General features: G+C 42.9%; 1 protein-coding gene across 9 annotated transcripts in view; it reads right to left on the bottom strand.

Annotated features, from left to right (window-relative positions):
- Positions 1 to 24,887, bottom strand: part of NRG3 (neuregulin 3) — a 1,045,529-nt gene extending 1,020,642 nt beyond the window's left edge. For 4 of the 9 annotated variants that reach the window (XM_045083566.1, XM_045083567.1, XM_045083568.1 and 1 more), the window contains exon 1: positions 23,953 to 24,885. In XM_045083566.1, the coding sequence (XP_044939501.1) occupies positions 23,953 to 24,781 (829 nt within the window). In that variant the 5' untranslated portion in view covers positions 24,782 to 24,885. Of the gene's footprint in view, positions 1 to 23,952 lie in introns of all 9 variants that reach the window. The other 5 variants (XM_045083561.1, XM_045083563.1, XM_045083562.1 and 2 more) reach the window with 2 other exon arrangements.
- Positions 24,888 to 26,135: the final 1,248 nt, after the last annotated feature.

Below are 26,135 nucleotides of genomic sequence, written 5' to 3'. Positions count from 1 at the left end.
AAATTTTTTACTTGCTATTATTGCTACTATTATTTCTAACTGAAAATAGACCAGTATTTCCATTATATTTCTGGATAAATAAAAACACATGCCCTGAATGTTTTCATGTTTACACTTTCTCAAATTGCCTGAGAAATCCAGCTACCATTTGTAACATTTCCACTCTGGGGTAGCAAAATTTGCTCTAAATTACACATACAAAACTTACAAATTCTAAAGTAGCCTAATTTTAACTCTAGACTTCTATATTATCAGAATTTAAATATCTGAAACGTTTTACAGAAATCTAGCTAACTTAAATTTTCAGTGACTGTGGTAATCAGTGTCCACTCAAAAATCTCAGCATGATAAGAAGCCTTCCCAGTGTGCTTTCTAAACCGGAGGATAGTACATTTGATAGGGTGCTCTATGAAGTTGTCATGTATTTATTTAAGATTCTCAGGCTCTCCCAAATTCATTTGACTCGATTTCTGGAGGAACTTATAGCAGGAAATTTGCGTGAACATTAAATGAAATTATTTTGCCAAGATAGCTAAGCATTTATAGAAAGAAGAAAAAGTATGTTAAAAGAAAAAAATCTGGTGTCCTATATGTTTCAATTAAGTAGATACCCAATAGATATTTTTTCCCCTTTTTATTTGTTTTGGGAAACCAGATGTCAGACTCCACCAGTGCTGACACCTACAATGCTTCTGGCTGTTCATGACAAACATGTGACCCTCAGAGGCCAAAAGACTGACTTGTTAGGCTCTGCCTAAAGAAAGGCAGCCTCCAAATGCTCTGGCAGCTCCAGGGAATCATCAAGCACCAGGCCCTTTATCCCTAAACCTGCAGTTTCATGGTCCCAAAAAGGATGCCGCAGCTCCAGGCATCACAAACCCACTGAAACTCAGCAAGTACAGAGCAGAACACAAAAATATTCTGATGGCTTTTCTTCCTTTAATTCTGCTAAGGAATCCTTCCCTGAGGACTCCAGCCCATTCCCCCTTACCTCTTGTTAGCCAGAACAATGCTTATTCCTTAACTGATCATTGCAAAGAACAATGGAATGGCCATGGATTGCTCAAGCAATCACCATCCATCCCTCTGGAATGCCAGTTCTCACCAATGACCAGCATATTGATTAGTACAAATGATGAAACTATTTTTCTTCAATTTTGCTTTTACCTAAAATGTTGGGGGGGAGGAACAGTATTTCTACGGAATAAAGTTCATTGTTAGAAATGAAGGCAATACTGCATTAATAGTGAAGAGATTCTAATATGTGACAGGGATTTTATAGCAATGCTTTCCCACTGGTTATCCCATTTAACTCTTATACCATCTCTGAGAAGCAGAAATGATTATTATTAAATTTAGAAAATCAAATAATACGCTCATAATTAAATTCATGTAAAGTTAACAAATTATTTATCAATCTCTTTTAAAATACCACTTCGATTTTTGTTATGAAAACCCTAGGATATCCGTCTACATAAAAAATTAAGGAAACTTAAAAGGAGATAAAATGAAATTTAAGTAAAATATTTAAGAAAAGTAAAATGGATCATACTCCCACTCAGCAAGAGTGGTTTTCCATAATTTTATGTCTTATTACCAATGTTTATGTAGAACTGGAATTATACATGGTTTTTGAGCCTACTGTTCTTACTTTACCTTAGAGGGTAAACATTTTCCCACACTAGATTTTTTTTTTAAAGATTTTTATTTATTTATTGGACAGAGAGATCACAAGTAGGCAGAGAGGCAGGCAGAGAAAGGGAGGAAGCAGGCTCCCTGCTGAGCAGAAAGCCCGATGCGGGGCTCGATCCCAGGACCCTGGGATCATGACCCAAGCTGAAGGCAGAGGCTCAACCCACTGAGCCACCCAGGCACCCTCCACACTAGATTTTAAAGAAGTGATGTGTTCTCTCTACATAGTTGAAAATTTCTCTTACGCAAACTTTTACATGGGCTTCTGCGATGGACTCCCTTGAGCAAACAACCTTGAACTCCCTTGAGCAAACAACCTTGAACATATTTCCTTCCTTCTTACCTTCTGATTTAGAAGTCTAGGACTGGAATCGCCAAAGATAAGGATGAATATTGGAATATTTCACAGCAAACTATACTCTCACTCTTCACTCTGCTTTTAATAATGCTGGAGATTTCAACAGAGATTATGGCTAAATTGTGAGAATCAGGAAAAGTTTAGTTTTTCCGTCAACAGTGGTAGATTCACCCAACCCTGGGCGAGGAGAGGGAGTCTGAATGTGGAAAGTAGCACAGAAGCCTGGTCTTGGGCTGAGGGACTTGCAGAGCTTGCCTTGTCTGGGAACCTTATGTAGAAAGTCCTCACCTCCCCTTTTCTATGACTGCTGCCCTCTTTAGGAGTCGATAATATCCTGCTCCCCCCTAACATGGCTAACCCCGAATGAGCACAGAGCTGGTCGCTAGCTCTAGCTGCTGGTGGGGATTCTGTGTGTCCTATCCCCAACCTTGTATCACTTGGCCTTTTCTCACTTCCACCCTTTTTCTTCTCCAAAGGATGAAGGTTTTGAGGTTTTGCTGAGGTACCCCCCCCACTCAAGCCTGGCAGCACATTAGAATCCCCAGGGGAACTTAATAGATACTACTTTCGTCTGCCACTGTTCTTGCCAAAAAAAAAAAAAAAAGATATTCTGATTAGTCTAAGGTGGAGTGTGGAGCCTGGCCACAGGCATATTTTTTTACAGCTCCCCCATGAGGTTCAAACTGCACCCAGGTTTAAAACTACAGATAACATCACCACTGCACAGCATCTACAAGAAGTTCCCCCCAGTTTATACTGGGTGGGTATTCCCTGCCCCAGGCTTTCAATGCTAATATAGGTGGTCTATATCTACCACACCATACCACCAGCCTTTTTAATATTGTTTGCGCTTTCAGTGGGTTTCTAGTTCCTTCCATTGTACTCTCTATCCAATTACCTTCTGAGAACATCTACTTCTACACCTAACAGGAATGGAGGGCACAGGATGCTTAAAACAACTCTTTCATCCCCAACCCCCACGCACAATCCCACTCACCTCCCAATCCTCCACATCTCAGTTAATGATGCCACCCTGCCCCCTACTATTCAGGTTGGAAGACTGGGAGGAAGTGTTGATTCATCCCTGTCCCCCTTCTGCTTGCCTACCAGAGGACATCCGATCTGACAGGGCACGGATCCCACCACACCCGTCCCCACTCTTGTAAGTGCCCTTCTCACTTGTCTCCCTGACTCCAGGAGTGGCCCCAAGGGTGCAGCATCACACAACATCCACAGGGACTTTTTTTAAAACATAAAGTACATCAGAATCTTTCCCTACCTAAATCTCCCCATGGTTTTCCCATACAAGAAAAAATCAAGCTCAAGTTCCCTATACTTTGTCTACCTCTTCCAATTCAATTCTTATCACTTTGGAGGATATTCATTATGTTAGCACACAATGGCCATATTTCTATCCCTCAAGGCCCCTAAACTTTATTTTTTCTCTTTCTGATGCACTTCTCTCCTAGGTATTGCCATGCCTGGCTTCTTTCTAACACGCAGGACTCAGTTCAACTAGCATGACTGCATCTAAGGCCTCCCTGAACACCTACATACATTCAAACTTTCTACCCTGCAATCCTGTTCAGCTCTTCTCACTGGCAGAGATTTTCTTATTTATTCATATGTTGTTGTATGAATTCCCCATTAGAATGCTCCGGGGGTTCGGGAGGCAATGCTCGAGCCTATCCTTTACCCTCTGGCAGCTCAAGAGCCCGACACCTAAACAGCATCTGGCAAATAGTAGATGCTTAATAAGTAGTTAAACAATGAAGAATGTTGAGGGGACTGTGTGGAAGAGAAGCCCCACACGGCTGCTCAAGTCAGTAACTCACATCAACAGATCTGCTGCCCCTTGAGCCACAACAGACGTTTTGTATCATACAATGTTCCGACTTAAAACAAAACAAAGCCCTAAATTCTCAACCTCTGGAAATGAAATCTACAACATACCTTCGATCTTTCAAAGAAAAAAAAAAAATAGATGAAGAAGAGGAAAATGAGACTAGGAAAAAGGGCGATGAATTTTAGCTTTCTTCAGAAATATAAATCATCTTCCTTTTACTCAGCATGTGAAATCCTGCTCTATAGTTTGCAGAATCTATCAAGACACACTTTGGAAGAAATACTGTGGAAAAGTATTCTTTACTCAGCATTGAGGATCCGTTCTTAAGAACAATCACCCTGAAGAGAAATGGCATAAGATAGGATAGTGAGAAAATGAGAGGGCTCTTCACTCTTCAAAGGCACATTTCCTCTGCTGCTTGTGTGTGGTACGTAAGAAAGTGAGATATCAGGGATTGACACAGAGCTCAGTTTCAAACTGAGCATCCCACACTTCCAGGGCTATCATACCAAAAGGGCATGCTGGTTGAGTGTGCCTTTCTCAAAGGATGAGAAATTCACATCCAGATGCCTGGAAACTGGTACTGTTCCCGTCAACACCATTCTGAGATTTAGATTTTCTCAGTGTCATTCTCATCCTCTCTACAGGGCTTTCCAGCTTAAATTTTTTTTATTTTCAAGCCATCAAGTTCCTAAGTACAGTACTAAATATTTAAGATTAAATTTGGCTCCCAAAAAGAAAACATTAGCTTGTGACATAAATAACATCGGGCCCTATTAATGATTTCAATTTGCTCCAGTTTTCATATATCCAAATACCCCTTGGCTCCCAATATATATACACCTTGATTTATCCAATTATTTGATTATCTATACATTCTACAGTATGTGCCTTATAAGCAGTAGCCATTATTTTGGCTTTTGGAAATGAGAATATTTAGGCTCAAGGAGATAGACTCCATCAAGTTTGGGTATCTAATAAGCAAATTTTGGATTCTTCCAGACTTAACACCCACTGCTGTTTCTATAGTACATGCACCCCTTACATACACACACCCACACACACCGACTACAAATCACATCATTAAGAGTGTAACTATGAGCAAAAGGAAAATAACAACTATTACATGCATTCGATTCTAATTGCTGATTTTCAACCTAATTGGATGGTAATAACATTGGATAGTAATAAACAAAACAAAAAGTTAACATCCACATTAAATGAAACATGACACATAGTCCACTGCATTAAACTGGCAGGGATTCCCTTTGGACAGCTGAGGACTGAGGGTATTTGGACCAATAATCGGAAAGTTCAAGTCAATCAATTTGGAGGTGTCATCTGAATTTATCCACCTGGGATATAAGCTATCCAAGGTGGGGTTTTTTGTTTTGTTTTGTTTTTTAAAGATTTTATTTATTATTTGACAGAGAGAGAGATCACAAGTAGGTATAGAGGCAGGCAGAGAGGGGGAAGCAGGCTCCGTCTCGCGCAGGGAGCCTGATGCAGGGCTCGATCCAGGATCCCGAGATCACGACCTGAGCCAAAGGCAGCGGCTTAACCCACTGAGCCACCCAGGTGCCCCTTGTTTTGTTCTTGTAGTGTTTAAAAAAAAAAAAAAAAAAAAAAAAGACCTGACCACATAGTAGATGCTAAGGCAACTTACCTTGATCCTAAAACTATGAAGCTCAAAGGACAGATGTATACATGATCAGCAAAGCCTTAACGGAGTCAGGTTTTTTTAATCCAAATCAAATTCATCAATGTCTGGTTTCGGAGTTAGAGATATGCCAAAGATGGGACATCTCTGCCAGACCCACCAATACAGATAATTGAAGCACCAAGTCTCCCTGCTCCTCATGCAGAAGACTTAGCCAAAGGGAAGCAGAGGCCAAGAAAGAGAGCTACAGGATGCTAGTGTGGCCCCGCTTTTCCTCAGGTGGTTCTATTTTTGTAATGTGACATTTAACAATCCAGTGTCACTCAGTGATGTGCAGCTCACCCACCTCTCCTGGAGCTCACTGGGTTTCCATGGCACTTATTAGCGGGAACAGCAGTAGCCTTACGGCAGCTGGAGACAGTGGCTGTCACAGGGCCCAGGTGCAGAGCAGCTTACACCACTCTTCCCTGGAGGCCAAGCCTCAACTCAACAGCCAGTCCACAGAGTGGAAGAGTGGAAAAGAAACCTTACTTAACAGAACACTGAGAAGGTTCCAGAAAAGGCAGAGACCAAGGAGTTGAGGTAGTCCCTGGGCATCATCGATTCAGAGAAAGCTGCAATTTAAACCCTCTGAACTTTCAGGAATTTTTCTTATGTTTGATCCTTGTGTGTATGTGCATGTTCAGGTGTATATTTTCTAGGAGAATCTTACTAGCTATATACCTGTAGGTTAACATTGAGCACTGTGGTTTTACAGACGTCAAGTAACCCAACACTCTATCCCCTGAGGTCACTTGGTCAAGCATTGCTGCACCTTATTCCTTATTTGCTGACTCCCTGTGATCATGACCCATCTGCCATGCTTTCTGGGTTTTAAGCAAAAAAAAAAAAAAAAAAAAAAAAAAACCCACCACCAAAACACCTTGTTTCTAAGTTACACTGGGTAGCTTTCATACTTCCAGACCTCAGCTTCTCCTTACAGCTGAGATGAAGTCATGGATGATGGAGGGAGGCAGCTGACCATACAGCACACGCAGCGAAGAAAGACTCACAAACCTCCCCCCACAACCTCTGTTTCAAAAACTACCAGATGTTCACTCTCCCTTGTAACTGGAGAAATGTTAAGACAGAACACCAACAAGATACTGTTTTAAAACTGACTGGCAAAACATTTTGTTTGTTGATTTGTTGTTAATGATACATAACACCGATGGGGTGGGAGTTATGGAAAGAATGGAAAGTTATGGAAATAATTCTTTCTTTTGTTTTTAGGGAGACAGAGGTGGGAAGGGGCACAGGGAGAGGGAAAGAGAGAATCTTAAGCAGGCTACCTGCGAGTTGTTGAGCCCAACACTGGGCTCAATCTCATGACCCTGACATCATGACCTGAGCAGAAATCAAGATTTGGATGCTTCTCTGACTGAGCTGTCCCGGCGCCCCAAGAATGGGCATTCTGACATCACAATGGCAAGAATGTGAACTGCTCAATCCTTTTTCAATAAGAATTAGGAATCTGGATAAAAAAAAATTAAGGTTTTTTGTATATATGTTGGCTAAAAGTTCCCATTCCATACTGTGGACTTTTGGGGCAGAATTTTATTTAATAATGACCAAATTGGAACAACTAAACTCTCAAGGTGATTAACTTCACCTCAATATTTCAGTATGTCAATATACTTCAGCACAACATCATTAAAAACAGAGTTTAAGTATTCTGTCATAGAAATACTTTAACATAAAATACAAAAGGATAGCTAAAAGAATTATTAGAGCATATATAATTTCATTTTTGTAAAAAAATACGTATTTGTGGAGCAAAAAATTGGGTTAATATCCTACAGAAAGATAACGGTAATTATCTCGAGGTGGTAGAACTACAGTTGACTTTTATTTTCCTTACTGCTGATGTTTTCCAATTTTCCATAGTGAACATACTTTATATAACAAAGAGGAAGATGTTCCAAAAAAAAAGATAAAACATTAACACTAGCCACTCTGAGTTAAATGTCACTCTGGCTCAGAGCTGTGCTCTAATCAATGGATGGTACCACATTCTGATATCAAAAATCCTCGTGCTAACCAGCATGTCATGAAATAATGCCTTACATTAAGACACACAGTGCCTTAGTGATACTGTTTCTTCGTCTTGTGTTCTTCTTGTAACAGTCTGTAAAATTCAGCAAGTAGAACCTCTGTTTAATTAAGGGAGAAAGATATTATGGTTATGTCTAGAACTGGATGAATTTATTTATACTCCTAAATGAAATATTTTCTGTGTGCCAGTAATTCCTCCCAGCCTCCTCATACCTCTGCCCTTGGAATCCATTTACTTTCATGTGTGCGCATCACAATACCAGACCTATGGCTGGCTACCAACCTCTACATCTGTCAGAGGAAGGATAAGAAATTCTCTTTTTTAAAGCTGTAAACAAGCAAAGTTCACCAGACTCAAGGATATAACTGTGTCCCACGTATATAGCACACTAAAAACACTGGTATCAGTGAATGCTGAAATGCAAAATATACCACCAAAAGTATACTACAGGAAAAACAACAACAACATAGGGTCAGGACACCTGGGTGTCTAAGTCATTAAGCGTCTGCCTTCGGCTCAGGTCATGATCCCACGGTCCTGTGATCTGTGATGGAGCCCCGCTTCACAGTATCACATCAGGCTCCCTGCTGCGTGGGAAGGCTGCTTCTCCCTCTCCCCCTCCCCCTGCTCGTATCCCCTCTCTCGCTGTCTCTCTCTCTGCGTCAAATAAATAAATACCATCTCAAGGGGGGGGGGGGGAAGAGTCTAATAAAATTTAAATATTATTAAAAACAAACCAGGGTCAGAGGTAGGGGTCAGAGAACAAACAGAAAGAGGAAAGGAGGAGGGAGACAGCCTCCAGAATCAGTCATTCAAAATTCCACTACGATTTTAATCTCAAATTATGAACTGGGCCTCAGGGAACGTCTTGTCCAACAGCCTTACTTACAGGGGAAATTAAAAAAAAAAAAACAAACAAACCACACACACTCAATTTCAGAGCATGAGTGAATCCATCTACCCTGAGGTCTCAAACAACCAAGTGTCAGAACTGGGCCTACAGCCCCAAACAAGGTCCGTGGCCTTCCCACTGGGCCTTAATTACTTTTCTTTTCCTCTTAAAACCACTCTTCTAATTATCCTGCTTCTAATTTTCGTTGGAAGCCAAGAAAAAAAATTGGAACAATTAACAAGATTAAGCCAAGAAACATAAACTTCCCTGAGGTAAGACTCGCTGGCGTCTCCCTGTCTCCATGGAAATCACCTCTTGTTCACTGGATTCTTTTGCACACGGTTTACAAAATGGCCGAGTATCAGAGAGGAAGTGGTAGACTAAGCATACAGAGATGAGAAAGCCTGGATAATACCCAGAAGCCTCGGAGTCCCTACTCAGATACCCGAAGCAGGCTGTGTCACTAATGCCAAACCTTAGGTAGATGGTAGATGGTTAATGGGCTGGAAGCTGAGCCATGAGCCACTTAGTCCATATTCTTCAAACAAGCTTCTGGGAATAGCCATACTTCTCTGAATCTGTCTCCCCTATGGCACACGGCAACTACCCTTCTTCACCAAAAGCAAAAATATTCTCGAACATCCAAACAGCCTGATTTTCCTGGCACAGAAGCAGCTCTATTTGGGGAAGATCCAGAGGTCCAAATGATTGCATATAACTGATCACTGACAATTAGAGTGGACGTCCCGGCACAGCAGTCAAAAGAAAATTGATGGATCCCGCTATGGCTACTCTCCCCAAAATGCAGCCTGTGTAATTTATTTTTGTGCAATTCATTTTCATACCTTGTAGCTGCTACCTGGAGGAAAGAAAGCCATTCTAGTAGAAGAAACAGATTATTTCATTTGGCAAAGTAATCATGTCTGGGAATCATGTGAAAATCCAGTGGCAAACTTCAGCAAAGGGTTTGAGCTTGAAAGTATCAGTGGCCAAAGACGACCCTTCACTATGGTTTGCCACAAAGGAGCTCTCCTGTCAGGATAAAGAGCTCGCTGACCGGCAACTTAATTCAATTTTCACAATGAGAGTATAGTACATAAAGACTTTCTGTACCTGGTTGTTAAGGTCTTCAAACCCTAACACTTACGTGTGTAGCTATTTTGTGGTACCCAGGATGAGAACATGCGTGTTCACCGTGACAAACATTTCACACTTGTATTAATATAGTATGCAGTACAAGGGAGCTGAGCTTTGCAAATTTTATCTGTGTGGTACATACTGTTGTATATGTGGATAAGAGAAAGAGAATACAGATATTATGCTGAGAGTTAATTCTGAAATCCTGTCAGGACTCTATAAACCTTCATTCTGATAAAACCTCTTCTGTTCAACATCAGTGTTCAAACAAGGCATTTGCTGCCACACCCTTGTTTCACGAGGGCCTCACCCTCGGTAACAGCACTGTAAAAAATGTATTAAGGGTTTCAGATTGAAAACAAATTTTGCAAGTTTCTCTCTCCCCACCCCACCCCCATGCCAAAAAATGAACCACAGTTGCTCCTGGTCTTCCCAACAGCCTAAAAGGCCTCAGCCTCTCCTCGTGGTTCCTGAAAGTAACTATTCAGATCCCAGCCAGTCCCTGCGGAGTTCAGGTGCAGAAAGCCTATCAGGAGGCATCGAGCAGGAAGACAGCACTTCACAAGCAGCCTGTTCTACTGGACCTCTTTTCCTTGGGGTTAACATTTTTGTGTTATCTAGTCATTTAGAAGTAATAGAGCTCTTTAGACTTTTACAACACTCAGCCATTTGCAGTGCATTGTAGGAAACAGCATTTCATTATTTACCATAAATTACTCGGAGCCGCTCATGATGAAAGATGAGCACCAGCGTGCTCCCACGGAAGGTCACGGAGAAGCTCACAGCACCAAGTGAAGGGGAAACTCAGATCGGATGCTGACTTCGTTTAGATCCCATCTACAGCGTTGCCTCCTTTCCTTTCAAAAATATCTTCTGATCAAATACACAAAAGACCCAAACAAGTAACTGCAAAGGGCACTGTTATCTCCGTCAACAAAAAAAAGGGGGGGGGCAGATAAACAAAGTATTTCAAGTAAATATCACTAGTATGTGTCAGCTGGCTTATTATAAAGGTTGACCTCAGTGGAAATTATCTGATCAGTGAAAAAGAGAGGAGGAGAGACGCCGTTGGCTATCAATTCTAATTGAACATTCCATGCTTCCGTGGTATTATAGCCCCTCTATCTGGTAACAACGAGCAACCAAGTAAACTGGCAAGAGTGATGAATGTGATTCTAATCCGAAGCCTCTTTATGACGAACAAAGTGGGCGACACAGTAATTTGGGCTGTGGATACGTGAAAGAAGGGGTGTAGCTCTTGTGTCCAAGGGGAGCTCTCTGGCAGGCTGGGTGAGGGCCTCATCTTAGACAGAACCATTCTCCTGCTTCCCAAAGCAGCAGGGTCTCCCCCTCTTCCCTCACCATGTGATGAGGGCAGAGAGGGAATCAACAGGACTACTACCTTTTGAATGCCATGCCATGTCAGCATTTAATCCCAAAAGGTGCTGAGTAGCTTCTGGAAAGAGAACCTTGGTGGAACCAGAAGGATGATGTGGTGATCAATTCATAAAGTAGCTTTTGCCTCTGAAAATTCTAAAGGCAGTCCCTGGTTCATTTAAGTAAAATCAAGACTTTCTGCTGGTTATTCTCTTATATCTCTTCTTGCAGATTTTTAGATATTCGAAAGCTACTATTTTGTGTTAAATCTAGGGCTGTGTTGATGTGACAATGCAAAAAAGTAAACATATTTAAACATACCAATTCTTTTGCTTCTTGCAGCATTTTGAAGAGGTACTGGAATCAAGTCAATACTTAAATGTATTCAGCACAAATCACAGACCATATCTTTAAATGCTTTGGGACAAATTAGCCTTGGAGAATCTTTACAATTTGCGGTTTGTTCCTCCCTCCAAGTCATCCTGAAGACCTTGCATCTTCTGAAAACACCAGATATTGTGCCAATTGCTTGCACCAACCCTCACTGTTTCCCACAGCAGCTTAGCCATGTCCTGCCAAGCCCTCCCTCCTTAATCAGGCTTTGTCCTGAGGAAAAGAGGAGGCTACCCTCTCTGCCCACTGGGCCAGACCCTCCACTCTTCAATACAAGGGTGTGCATGCACACTTTACTTTGTTAATCCCCCTTCTCTCCTGTGGCCTCAATTCTCCATTTCTCTGCCTAAACAAATACTCCCCTGAAATCACCTATGCCTGTTCTAATCACTGCTTTCTGAAATGGCATGAGTTGGAATCACACACTTCAGCACTTAATCATTCTCTGGTACGTATATTCTGGTCTTTTCAGCGAAACCATAAATGCAGATGATGAATTAACTTTCTTATGGACGGTGCACCCAAATGCTGCCGAACTGTGATCAAAATCACTATTAGGACACAAGTATGGTTTTACAGGTGGAGGATGTGTGAAAAGTGTGATAGCTCATGCTGCCACAGAAACACTCCTGATACGGGGAAAAGGAAATTTTAAGTAATATAAACACAAGTATCCACTCAGAAAGGCTTAAATTGAAAAGGAGTGTGGGTATCTTACATGGAATCTCACAAAGCTAGGAATCCTGAGGAAAAAAAGGAAGCTGATGAAGCCAAGAAGACCCTCTTTGCATCTGTTAGACTGCAGGGCATGAAAAACAAACACTCAGCATTATGATCCAGTTGTCTATAAGTGGAAAAATCCAGAAACTCAGGCTACCACCCTGGTAGCATGAAGCAAAGGCCAAAGAAACATTTCTTTTATATTGTGATGCTTGTATTGAGCTCGATGAATTTTTACCAAAAGAACTCACCCATGTAATCAACACCCAGATCAAGAAGCAGAAAATTATCAATTTCATCTTAAAGCCTCATATCATGGGTCTCTCCCTTCACTACCTGCTGCTTCCCCAAGGACAATCACTATCTTGACCTCTAACACTCAACATCGTATAAACAAAATGATACTTTTGTTCTGACTCTTTCTGTTCACCAATGTATTTGTGAGCTGTCCTAAAAGATTTTGAGCACAATTCCTCATCAAAGTAAAGAACTGTGTTCTCTGCAAGTCACTACTTTCCACTGGCCTATGGAATTTATCTATCTGTAGTCTAACCACCTAACTTTAGGATAAGAATTAATATCTGATGATTCAGTGAGAGGCTCACAGAATCTAGAAATTGTTTGAACTGGTCATCCCACCTGTTCTCATTTGACCTCAGCCCTCCCTTCTAGGACCCTTCACTTCAAACTTGCCTTTGCATTCTGCTTTAGGTGATCCTTAAAATAGACCATGTAGTTGGTTAGCAGAAACACAACTGATTGACTCCTACTGGTTATTATCTACCCCAAGCAACACTATTAAGACTGCCCAACATTTGCAGACCGAAGAGCCATTAAGAAACTCATTAAACCTCCATCTTCTTTATCCTTATAAGGTCAAGGTTAATGGTGGAAGGCCCAGGGTAAGATACCCTGCCTTCAATAAGGCATTATTTCCCATGAGCAAATGAAACGCACTTATATTTCTACACATCTGCATTTCGCAGCAGGAACCCAACTCAGCCAACACTTTAATGCTGACACCACCAATCAAGACACAAATGCTTGGTCCGAAAAAAAAAAAAAAAAGAAAAGAAACTTCACAGAACCAAGACTAATAACCAAACTGATTTATGGAGGCTATTCTCTGTCTCTTCTTTTTCAAAAGTTTAATAACATCTAACTAGAGAGATAATTTTGACTATTAAATAAATACAATACAATAAATACAATAAATTAGACAGCATTCCCTTTCCACGATCCAGAAATCACCGTTAACAATTTGGTATACTTCCTTTGAATATAATTACTATATATCTTAAATCCATCTATTAATCTGCACAACTTCATATAGTTGGTACTTTACATAATTTTCTACCTAAAGTTTTAGATAATTATATACTAAACACTTTGCAGTATACTTAAAATTATTAAACAAACAACTTTTTTTTTCTAATTCTCTTATAGCCTACATTGCAGCCATGATACATGTCATTATAGTTCCATCACATGGGCAAAGTAACATTTATTTACTATCTATTTCATTTTATCCTAAGTCATATAAATGCACATTCACCTGCCAACTATTTGGCTGTAGAATTCAAGGCTTTTCACTGACTAAATTTGTTACTCTTCTGTGAAAAGCCACACCTAAAATACATACTGCAATGTTTCAGTTTCAGTTTATTTATTGTGGAATGACAACTTAAAGCCACAGGTCAAATAATCCAAGGGCAGGTTTCTTATGGATATATAAATATACTCCCCCTTAACTTGCCCACAACTTCTTCGACAAGCATCTTTTTCAAGGGATTTATCTTTATAGAGTATATCCAAAGTCATCAATTTAGTTCTAATAGAAACCACAATTAATTCATTGGTTTGCATCCTATTTGAATATATTACCTAATTACAGTAGCAACAACAGGCATAAACAGATTTAGATACAACTAATACTTGGTAAGCACACCCCTCATTTGGTGAAGGCGGACGCCCTATATCAACTGGAGCTATTCAGCATGAAAGGGCATTTGTTAGTTTTTCTTTTTTTTTTTTTAATCTTTAAATTTGTTTTAATTTTGTTTTATTTTGATCCTTTACAAACCCTTGTGTTGAGGGATGACTTTCAGTAAATCTCAGTGAGAGAGCTGCTCTGCTACCTAGGAAACCCCGACCCAGAAGCAGGTGGTCTAAAAATGGTTTTGACCAGGTTCCCCAGGAACATGCACTGCGTGATGGGCTGCTGAGTTTCCCAGGAAGAGGAGGTCTCTGCACTGACCCCAGCCCCCAGGAGCAGCGGGGAAATTTGTCAGTTTTTTAATCCAGAAATAGTCTCATACTGAAAAGTCAGTTAAATAGAAGTCAAGATAGTGTTTAATATAAACATTTCCTCTCCCCATGATCACTTGTTACTCCTGGAGTCTAGATCTTGTCATCATGCCAACAAAAACTTTAACAATGAATTTGGGTAAGCAATCTCACTTCCCCTCTTCTCGATGAGTACAGCTGTCATTCTTAGTCTATGTGATTCATTCACAGTCTTACAGGGATTCTGATGAGACAGGCTTCCTGCTAGTACAGTGCTCCTATCCTTCTGCATGGCTATGCAGAGTCTATAATAACCCTATCTTGGGATTTGACTGATTCCCAGTTTCTGTTCATGGATTTGCAGAAGTAGAAATCCCAATCATCCTTCACTTTAACCAAAAGAATGTTTTGTTTTGTTTTCCTTAGGGACCCTTGCTAGACAGAAAGGTCAAAGGAGTAAGCAATGACTGGGACCAATGTGGGGTATTCCTGGCTGACTATCAGTGTCTCACGAATGTTCCTCTTCTCAGGATTGTTGGCTAGTCAATGGTGCGGACCTTGGAGTATGGTTCCAAGAGGGAATTCAGATGCTCTTCAAGAGACAGTGCCTATGGTACAACAGCCAACATTTATTCAACAGGGTTGGTATTTCTGTGTCTGTAAGGACTCCAAGGCTTTGATTCCAAACATTCCCTGATACATTTCCATTGGTCAGTCTCAGCATATGATGCAGTAACTACTGTAATCAAAAGCAAGTTTGGAATGGGCAAAGAAGACAACTCTGGCTGGATTGTAGGGAACAGAAAAATAAAGTAAATATTCTGTCATTGGTCTACTGAATCACCTACAAGCAGCCACAGGAGAAAACAGAGTTAGAAGATCAAGGAATAGGAGTTTAAAAGAACACATTCTTTATCTTTTGTTGAAACGTCGCCTAAATTTCTCCTTGGACTAAAAACCAGGACAATTTCTCTGGTTTGAAAGGTTCCCTTTACCATAGCAAACAAACAAACAAAAACAACAACAACAACAAAACGGGTATAGGACAGATGAGGCCTTTGCGGAGTTTATGATGGCAAATGCCCTTGTCCCTGACTTAAGGGCTGAAAGAGGTCATGTACACGGTATGGCTACACTCTTATCAATGGATGATGATCAATGGAGAGATTACCTGGAAAATGATCTTTTAACCTTCCTGAGTCTTCAAACTATGCCACTTAGCATGTCCTTGGCAAATTACAGAACCACTCTGAGCCAAGCTTGATTAGCTGTATGATTGAGATCATCATACCTGGACTACTGGCCTGATGGTCTTGGAGTCCTTGTTTCAATCAATCAGTAAGACAAGAAATAAAGCAATAAATAAATACATGAAGAGCTAGCCCTCCTGGCACACAGTAAAACCCCACAAACGGCACCTCTCACTGTTAGTACCTAAATTCTCAAGCCCATTCCAAGACTGAGATTTTGTGAAGAATTCTTCCACATTTCTAAAAGTAACATTCATGGCACAGACCTCAACAGACTCTGATCCTAAAATAATGATGAGAGTGTGATTTTTCTCTTAGTAAAGTTCTAAGTCCCTGGCAATTCGCAGGAAAATCATGACTAGGGTCACATGTCATCACAGGAAGGGTATCTTAAGAGGCAGACTATGTTCAGGAATTTCTATCAAATATTTAGTACAAATTCTGTTCTCATAACCCTGGCTATAAGGTACTCATGCTAAAATAGTTGCATATAGCCAGATGATTTTTTTTTCTAATTCTCTTATAGCCCACATTGCAGCCATGATACACACTATCACTTCTAAGAAAGGCCTCAAAGAGAAAAAAATCTTATCATTGGAAGCTGCTAAACTTCTATTATTAAATTGAATTCTCAATTCAGTTTGGAGGCTTGTTTCTGACTTGTCTCCTTTTATGCCTGGGAATGGCAATCTATGACTTATGTACAATCACCAACTGTCTTGAAAACAAAAGGCTTCAAACAAAAAAGTAATACTTTAAAATATAAATCAGGATTAAGTTTCCAACAAACACAGGCCAAGATGTTTTCAAAATGTTAATAGCAAAGTTCCCCAAAGTAAAAGGTATCCATCTAAAAGCTGTTTGATGGATACAAGTCACTTATCAATCCTCTGAAGCCTAAATCACAGTAACTTCTAAATAAAGAGGGGAATAGAATGCAATACAAAGACTGACTATTGTTACCAATGTTCTCTCAAACTCCAAAGATTGAATGCAAGACGGTGTGGGAAAGGAAGGAAAGTAAGGCATAGGGCATTTTTTCTTTCATCAAGAATCTGAAAATGTCTGCAGATTTCAGCTCTACAGACCATTCAACAATCCCACTCATTTTTTCCCCCAAAACTTTGGATCCTCTCATTGATTAATGTATGTGCAAGATAAGCCTTAAAAAAATGTGTACCAAGCAAAGGATAAGAAATCGTGGGCTCCAGTTTGTGGAGTGGACTAAATTTCCAAGGTGATTTGAGGTAGATTTCCACACCATATTTGACTGTGTGCGCCAGCATATCCAAAAGGAGCACGGGAAAGATCCAAGGGCATACAAGAACAATAATCTCTCATTGTGATAAAAGATCCCTCAAGCAAGGTAACAAACTAGCTCCAATATTTCAACTGAATTCAACAGCCTGATGTGCTCTTGGAGGAAAATACCTGGTCTATCCACTTCCCATTTCTCTTGACATAAAAACAGTAAAGTGGTTTTGTAGCTTACAAGTTCTTATACGAATGATACACAAGGCAGGTAATTATCATGACCCTCATTAATCCAGAGGAGGACATTAAAGTTCAGAGAGATTAAAATGCTTCTTTGAGGTTGCACAGTTATCACAGAATTTAAGGCTACAGGTTTGGGGTTTGATGGGGTGTTTTCGTTTTGTTTTGTTTAATGCAAAACTTTGTCACCCTTCCATAAAAATCTCAAAAAGCTGTCATGACCTACTACTAAAGGAGTCACTTTCTTAAACTGGCTCCAGTAAGCCAGCTGACTGTCACCACCCCTCCAGTGTGATGAATACAAGGAAGCTCATTGGATAGTGACAAGGTCATTGCCACCAGGCCAAGCTCAAAGAAGCAACCACACCTCTGTGACCAACTTTTGAATTGTGTGCTTACCAACACTCAGCCAGGGTAACAAACCTTTTTATGTCAGTTGCTCTTACTGTCATTATGTAATTGAAATTTGTTGTAAGCCACTGATAGGTGATTGCAGAAATGAAAGATAATTGCAGTTTCTATTAAAACATAGGTGAATGCTTTGAAGAAACTCTAAATGGTGACCAAAAAAAAAACGAATAAAATTATTTTGAATTAGATGTGCAAGAAAACTTTAAAGGATACAGGCAAAGGACATAGGGACATAGTATAGTATCTCTAAAGAGTCTGGTTCATATTCCTTCACCAGGGTCCTTAAAGAAGAAAGAGGTAATTAGAGGTAATACCTTATAAAAAAAGAAAAGGAAGGAAAAGACATACAAGTGGAGCTCAAATTTATAGACACATACTCAAGAAAAAGCATTGGCCCTATATCAAGATATGGGAGAAAGCTTTATTTTAATTGTCTTCTTTTTAAACTATTACTTTAATAGACTTCTTAAGTTAACCAATTGGCTACCAGCATTGCAATGTCCCAAACTGATGTTTAATATTCATTATAATGAATTAAAATAGTGAAACATGACATGTATTATGTAGGTAACACAACTACATGAAAAGACATAATATTTTATGTTCAGTTAAAACACTGTTTTGCAGAATCACTCAATAAATGTTGTCAAAATTTTATATGATTTGTATCCCAATCTAGATGGGACAATAAATGGACATGTGGCTTTGGCCAAGTTTTTGGAATCCTTAATTTTTTTTTAATTTAAGAAATAAAGCACCAAGACAGTGTAATAACTCAATTGCATAAGTGGGTAGAATTTTTTTTCTCAAGTTTGTTCATCAACTTAGTCTAACATCGTCTTACCCAAAGTGTTGACTTTTCTAACAGCCTGAAATGAAAATGACATGGAGATGTTATGGCTATCTAGGAAAAATCTGAAATAAACTAAGAAATAAAAGTCTAAAAAAAAAAATCAAAAGCCTATAAGGAATCTTCAAAAGAGGCATTATTCAACAGGAATTTAAGAAATCCCAGGGAAACAGTGAAGATGGAAAATCAAACTAAGCATCTATCCTAAAACTTTTGTTAATAACTGCATGAATGGAAAACACCTATTTAGCTCCATTTTCATCCCAATATTACAAAGCTTTAAATTGAATCTGATTTCCCCCATCCCTTTCAATACGTATATGGCTCTGGAGGAAACACTTTTCTGGGTGTAGACAAGAAAAACATCTAGGATCTCAAAATGTCTCAGTGGTATTTGTCAACCCAGTATAGCTCGGCTTCACCTAACACAAAAGTCTGAGGATAAAAACAGATTCAAAGGGGGAAAAAAATGATTTTCAGTTCTATTCACAAGTAATTCAAATGCCTTTTACAGACTTAGATTTATGGCTCTTTCCTTGCTCTTATATATTTCAGGGCCAACCTTCATGTTCCATTTTCAACATCCCAGATAGAATATCGAGATATGTCTGGCACTGGATATGAGGGGTTATGAGGAAAGAATTTCTACAAAAGAAGCAAGCTGAAAATCTGCCTTCCTCTCATTGTGCTGTAAAGAGGAGGAAGAGCTGGGGGAGCATTCCCAAGGGAAGAGAGATTTTGCTCCCTTGCACACCAGACCTCCCAAGAATGGCACCGATTCACCCTGCACCCACACTCTTGCTCATGGCCCGATCTGGACTTAGAAAATAACAGACAGAAGTTGTGACAAAGCAGCTTCTACTTGCCTGTTTGTTGGGTTTGGCTTTTTTTGTTGTTTCTTTTTTTTCCCCTTTTTGACTGGTTTATGGATCAGCGTTAGGTTAAAAAAAGATTATCCAGTAAATATAGCACAAATACAATAGGTGACTTGCTTCACAAATCAACCCTGCAAAAGGTCATCTCAATTAGCAACAGTATTGCCTTATCTCAGTCATGGGGAAAAGAGGAGGAAGGCTTGAACGGCCCTGTCTTCATGCACCAAGACCAAACTAAAAATGGCTCTAGAAAGAACCTTGCCTAACCTGCCCCAGCCCTTTAGTTTTCTTGTGTGTGTGAGGATGATGAAGTACAAAGGAAGTGTCTAAAAGAGTAAAGCACACAGTATAAGTTATTAAAGCAGAAAAGTCTCATAATCCCACATTAAGGCCAAGGAAATCAAAACATACTCAGGTTGTAATATGTGCTCATAAAAAAGCTCTGGATTGAATATCATAAGAAATATTGACCTCAAGCTCTGAATCCTCTCACTTTGGTGGGGTTGGTCCCTGCTATGCTAGAATTCCTTTGGAGGCTCTGATTCATGTAAATAGAGAACAATATATAGAAGTAACTTTATTTTAACAAATTATATTTAAAGCTGCTATAAAACAACGAAGAGTATTCTTATTGAAAGACTGGAAACTTTTGAAAAGAATACAGGAAAATACTACATGTTGGATGGGGACATAGGGTAATGGTGACGGGCATTAAGTAGGGCATGTGATATAATGAGCACGGGGTGTTATGTGCGACCGTTGAATCACTGAACTCTACCTCTGAAATTAATAATACACTGTATGTTAATTAATTGAATTTAAATAAAAATAAATTTTTTTTTAAAAGAACACAGTGTTATCAACGGCAGTCTTCAAAATTACAACAGGTATGGCTAGGAAAGTTTTAATGATATAGACTCGGTTATAATAAAAATCACCCCCATACCACGTTTATACATCAATAATACATTCTACATTTACCTCTTCACTAAATACAGTATTTGAGACCGTGGTCTTACTTATTGTAATTAAATATATACTTTCCAAATAGGGCCCAAAAACTAACCAATTACAAGTGGCTCTTTTCTCTTGTCTTCAGTTTCTGAATTTACCCAATGACTCTTAACTTTGAACTGTTAAAACAGGGTTTCTGGCTGAGTAAAGTAACAATCCAGAGGGGCACTGGCCAACACTCTGCATGTGAGTTTCAAGTCGGAAACTACAACTCAGTGTGCTATAAAATGCTCTTTGTAAACGGGTCAAAATCATTATTCCTCTCCCGCCTAGAGTAAATCTTCCTTTCTCTTGGAAAAACTGAACTAATCTACATTCTTAGAGGCAAGATACTTCAATGAGGTTGTTGGTGAAATAATCTGGTGGCCATACGTTCAAGATATTTGCTTCTAAAACATCGGAAGCTAAAGCAAGTTGTGGGCAGCTAACTGGGAACCCAAGAGATCCCAGTAACGTGGAAGAAAGTTTTGATCCAGCTCAGTGTCTAAAGGTTGGAAGAGGACAAGAACATAGTCAACTTTAAGCCCTTCCCCCTCCTTCCTTTTAAATTCAATCTCTGTCTTTAATCCAACAGAAAATTAGAAAGAGTCTTCTAAACTGAGTCTCCCGTGTAACAAAACTAACTTTTGTTTTGCCTATTACCCATCAGAAAGTGTGTTTATTCAAGAGTGCACCAGCCTCTCTTCCTCCAAAGAGCTGTGCTGCCTTTACAGATACAGATCCTTCTTACTGACCTAAGACAAACACAAAGACATTCATTCTATAAACCCTGAGATGTTCAATTCAAGAGCAAAGACCTGGCCATTAAGGAATTAGTGGCTTAGTCTTGAAAAAGAAAAAAAAAAAAAAAAAAAAAAACAGAGTCTCATCCTTAGCTGTCCTCAGGTGCTACAATATAATTCATGACTTTCATTTAAAGAAGAAGATGAGAAAGAAACCCCCCAAAAAAGAGAGAAGATGAAAACAAAAAAATCTACTAAATCTGATGGTAGAAACTAGGAAAAAGGGGAATTTCTCTCCTGGGAACTTTAGTAGCACACCAAAACAAGTGAAAAATAAAATGCAAGATATTCAGGCCATTCTTCAGCCCACAGTGGCAGTACTAATAATCCCTCAAATGAAATCTTTATATCCTTTTGTTAATCATCCTTGGACAATCTTGGACAAAAAATAATAATAATAATTAAACTATCTTTTCTTTAAATTACCATATAAACCTAACTATTTAAATTCATCCTTTATGGAAACGGCATAATCTTTCCCTCATTAAAATTTCCGTTGTTGATATATGCAAACCAGGTCAGTTTCTATTGGATTTGCATACTTGTGTGTTATCCCTTAATTCGACTCCTTGTTGAAGGTTTAAAAAAGAGCAAGAGGTGGACCTCAGATACACATAAAACAAATGCTGCTTATATGTGAACATTGACACCATTTACAGATTCTACCCCCACCCCTTTTCCTTGGGGCTGAGAGTCTTGTCAATAATCATTACTTATTAAACAGGCTGCCATTCCCTTCTACAGAATGTAAAAAAGGAGCATGGAAAGGTAGCAATAATTACCTTGGGCTTTTCTTTAAAGACCTCGGGAATGGAACGCAAGGAGATCAATTGAGAAAGAACATGAAATACCCCCCACCCCCAAGTACAAGACTCCACACACACACACACACACACACATACAGTTAAGTACACCCACACTCCATTATTCGCATCAATTGCATCAAAAGATAAAAAATCTGAGGTCATCAGGATAGACACTCATATATTTTCAAACCACTGAATATGTCCAAACATACATACAATTGCACATCCTTTATCCTCCACAAAACTCAAGCTAGATTTGCTGAGAGAAGCCTCTGAACTCCTCCTGAGAAAATGTGCTCTCAAAAAAATGACGGCTTCAGCCAAAGGAGAGGGAAGCAGCAAGTTACTGGGTTTGACTGCCATTCTGGTTTGTGGCAGATCCCCTCCTTCCCCTCTTCTCCCTGACTCCCAATTTCTTTTTATTTTTTCCCCCCAAAGTCGAGGCATTAAGGAATTTCTCTCCTGGACCTTACCCATAAATGTACTAAATCTTTTTTTTTTTTTTTTTTTTTTTTTTTAAGTTTCCAGGGTTAAATAACAGCCAGGTTAATAAGACCAAAGATCAGAGAAATGAAAAATCACCAGATGACGGAAAGCAAGCCAGGGATTCCTACTGAAGAGTTAATGATGAGCCCTCTTCCCTTCCTCTCCAGATGTTATAGCTCAAAACAGAAATACAAGGTAAAGACAGTTTTAGAGAACAGGCTTGCACAGAACTTGAACTGGCAGGCTGGGGGTTTGTCCTAAATAACCTTCAGAGATTGCAAACTGTTTCCTATATCCTGATCAATAGTCAGATTTAGAAGCTTCCCAACATTTCCTTAGAACAAGAGAAGGTGGGGGTGGGGGGAGGTAGGTCAAGTAGTCACACAAAACATTTGTAAAGATATACAGAAAATATACACCACCTATACAAATACGTAGAAATCTATCACTCTTTGGGGTAAACTGGCCAGTACTGGCAGCAATCCCACCCAGGCTGAAGATGATACATTCATTTACAGAGTGACCTGTTTCAAAGGATTTGGACGTTCTCCCCCTTGAGTGTAGAGAACTCGGTCCAATCCCCCTTCTATTTTTCAGGAACGGAAGGAGGGGAGATGAGGTTTCACACCCCACCTTTGGGAAAGGAACAAAAGCAAATGCTTGACAGGGCTAAAAAACTCCTCCTCCGTCAGGACCCTAAAGGCGGTAGCTCAGCAGGGCTCCCTTCCTATCACCCCCTACTTAACTCACTCTGGGCGGCCACAGAAGCAATCTCTACACCCAGGAAGGGCCGGGCAGGTGGAGAGGTGGGGAGGAGGACGGGGGATAATCGCTTCAGCCCTACGCCAAGCTTCGCCTCATTTCCCTACCTCCCCCAATGGCTTCTAATTAACCCTTCCTGGTCCCTGCCCGGGTCAGAGCTGCTGTTAAGTCTACAGTTTCATTCTATCAACATTTCCATCAAATCATTCCTTCCCCCCCAACCCCACACACACCCACACGGACATAACTTCCCTTTGTGGTTTATCGTCCGTCAATTTGCATGTGCTTTTCTTTCACTCCTTCCCACCAGCGGGGAAAGGGCTCAGTGCTTGGGGGAAGGCCCTTCCTACCCCCCTACCCCCACTCCCCACCCCCGACTTCCCACCCGCCTCCCCCACCTCTCAATAGGAGCCGGATCCCGGAGCTCTCCAGCAGGTCTGCAGTGAGCAGAGATCGCGCTCGCGTTAACCCTTTGAAGGGAATTATGAGATCGGTTCTCGTTTGGGACCCACTTAAGTAGGCCAGGTGAAGCTTGACAATCTCTCTCCGCTTCCTACAGCCCCCACCCCCACCCCGCACACAGACCCAGAACAGACCCGCACCTTTTTCCTCCCTTGCGGCCACTTTATCTCATTCAGTGCTCCAACCTGGAATGGGGGTGAGGGGTGGAGGATGCTAGAAGACCGGCGGCGGAGGGGAAAAGACAAGAGGAGGGTAAAACGGAAACTCAGTAGTAAATCAGAGTTCAGACCCAGTGTATACTTACGAAATTTGGGGCTGGTGGTAGTTTCTGGCGTGGTGGTGGTAGAGGAGGAGGAAGACGAAGAGGAGGAAGAGGTGGTGGCAGCATCCTGAAAGGGAGACAGGGTCCAGGACGGAGTAGAATCATGAAGGTAGGAGGAGGTAGCGTATGCCGCAGTGGGCCAGGATGGCATTGCCTGGGTACTGGGGGTTCCTGGCACCGGGGGTCGGGAGCCCGGCGTGCTGCTACTGAAGAAGGGGGCTGTGGTGGACAGGACCGTCGGGGGGGCCGCAGTGTTCCGTGCGGTGGTGGAGCGCGGGCTGGCCCGGATAGGCACCCGGTGCCCGGGAAAGCGAGTGGGCGCCCGCGTGATGGTCGTCAGGCGGGTGCTAATCCGGTTGGGCGTCCTGGAAGAGGCGGCACCGCCGGCAGAGGGGGTGGCGGGGGACGCAGTAGAAGTAGTCGTGGTGGTGGTCTCCATGGCCTTGGGGAAGGAGCTGGGCTTGGAGAGGAAGAAGGGGTCCTGGCCCATCCCCTTGGAGTCCACCAGGTCGGTGGGCACGTATTCCTTGACGGAGCCCACCACGATCCATTTGAGGAGCATGAGGCTGAGCCCCAGGCCGATGAAGCCGATGAACAGAGGCACCACGCACAGCCACGTCTGCTGCCGGTTCCACACGATGCAGTCGCTACAGCGTAACTCCCGGGGGGGCTCGGCCGCCCCTTCGCCGCCGCCGTCCGGGCCCCCGCCCGCCGCTGCCGCCGCCGCAGCCGCCGCGGTGCCCTCCTCGGCCGAGGCGGCGGCTGCCGAAGCGGCTCCAGGTGGCGAGGCAGCGGCCGCACCTTCACTCATCCTAGGAGCCGGTCTTCACCTTCGCCCCCCCGAGGGCCGCGCCAGAGGCATGGGGCCGCGCGGGCCGGGCGCGGGCGCGGGCTCCGGCGGCGGCGGCGGCGGCGGGTTCGGGCGCAGGCAGCGGCCGCGGCGGCCGCATGCAAATCGGCTCCCTGCCCCCACGCCCCTCCCCCCGAGAGGCGGGCGGCGGGCGGGGAGGAGAGGAGCGGGGGAGGGGACGCGGACCGGGGAGGGGGCGGCGAGGAGCGCGGAAGAGGGGCGAGACGGGCCCCCGGCGCCGCCGGCCGGTCAGGGAGCGGCTGGGCGCGTCAGCAGCCCGCCAAGCGGCCTCCTGCGCGCCGGGGCCCCGCTCCTGCTGCTGCTGCTGCTGCTGCTGCTACTGCTGCTGCCGCCGCTGCTGCTGCTGTTGCTGCCGCTGCTGCCGCCGCCGCCGCTGCTGCCGCCGCTGCCCGCCGCCTGCATGCGCTCCAGCCGCGCCGGCATCCTCGGGGCGCCGCGCCCGGCCCGCTCCCCGGGGTGCCCGCCCGCGCCGCCGCCGGGCCTCGAGCCACGTTCAGAGGCTGAGCCGGCTGGCCGTGGGATGTCGGGCGCCGGAGAGCCGCATTCCGACACAGGGGGCCGACCTGGCCGCCGCCGCCGTTCGCCCGGCCCGGCGCGCCGCGTTCTTCGGCTGCTGCTCCGCGAGCCCGGGCGATAAGGTGCACCTGTTCTTGAGCCGGCCCGCAGCCAACCCTCGGCCAGCACTCTCTGAGAGAGACCAATCCGAGCGCAGCGCGGAGGGCGAGCGGCCGGGCTCGCCTCGCCTGCGGCTCCGCGCCGCCGCCGCCGCCCGAGAGTCAAACTCCAGCGAGCTACGGCGCCGCCGCCGCGAGCCCGGGGCCGGGGGCGCACGGGGCGTCCGCGGCGGGTGCTGTCGGACCCGCCGCGGAGGGAACCGCACAAGCCACAGAGGAATCGAAGTCGCTCCCGGCTGCCGGGTCACGCTTGGGGAGGTGAAGCGGGAAACCGCGTCGGGGATCCGAGGCGACGCGGACCGCGGCTGGAGATGGCTCCAGGCGAGCTCTGGCAGCCGGGCGGGTGCGGTGTGCGCAGAGCCGCCGTGGACGGGCTGGGCTTCAGGCAGAGTGGCGCCTCCCACCAGCACCTAATGGTGGTTTCTTAATGTGCACAGGAGAAATAAATGATCCAAGCAAACCCCCACTTGGAAGCGTGTGGCAAAAGCAGCTCCCGACCGATCGTGAGCCCGTCTCCCGAGCGGATTCGGCGGGGTCAGACGGACGCTGCGGGGCGAGGGAGCTGGGCCTGTGCTCGTGGGAGGGTGTCTGTGCACTCCCCAGCCTGATGGCGGGTGCTC

Source organism: Mustela putorius, unplaced genomic scaffold (genome assembly GCF_011764305.1).
Source record: "Mustela putorius furo isolate JIRA1106 unplaced genomic scaffold, ASM1176430v1.1 tig00000698_pilon_pilon_pilon, whole genome shotgun sequence".
Taxonomy (NCBI): Eukaryota; Metazoa; Chordata; class Mammalia; order Carnivora; family Mustelidae; genus Mustela; species Mustela putorius.
The sequence above is the reverse complement of the archived record's forward strand: the minus strand, read 5'-3'. Positions and strand labels throughout refer to the sequence as shown.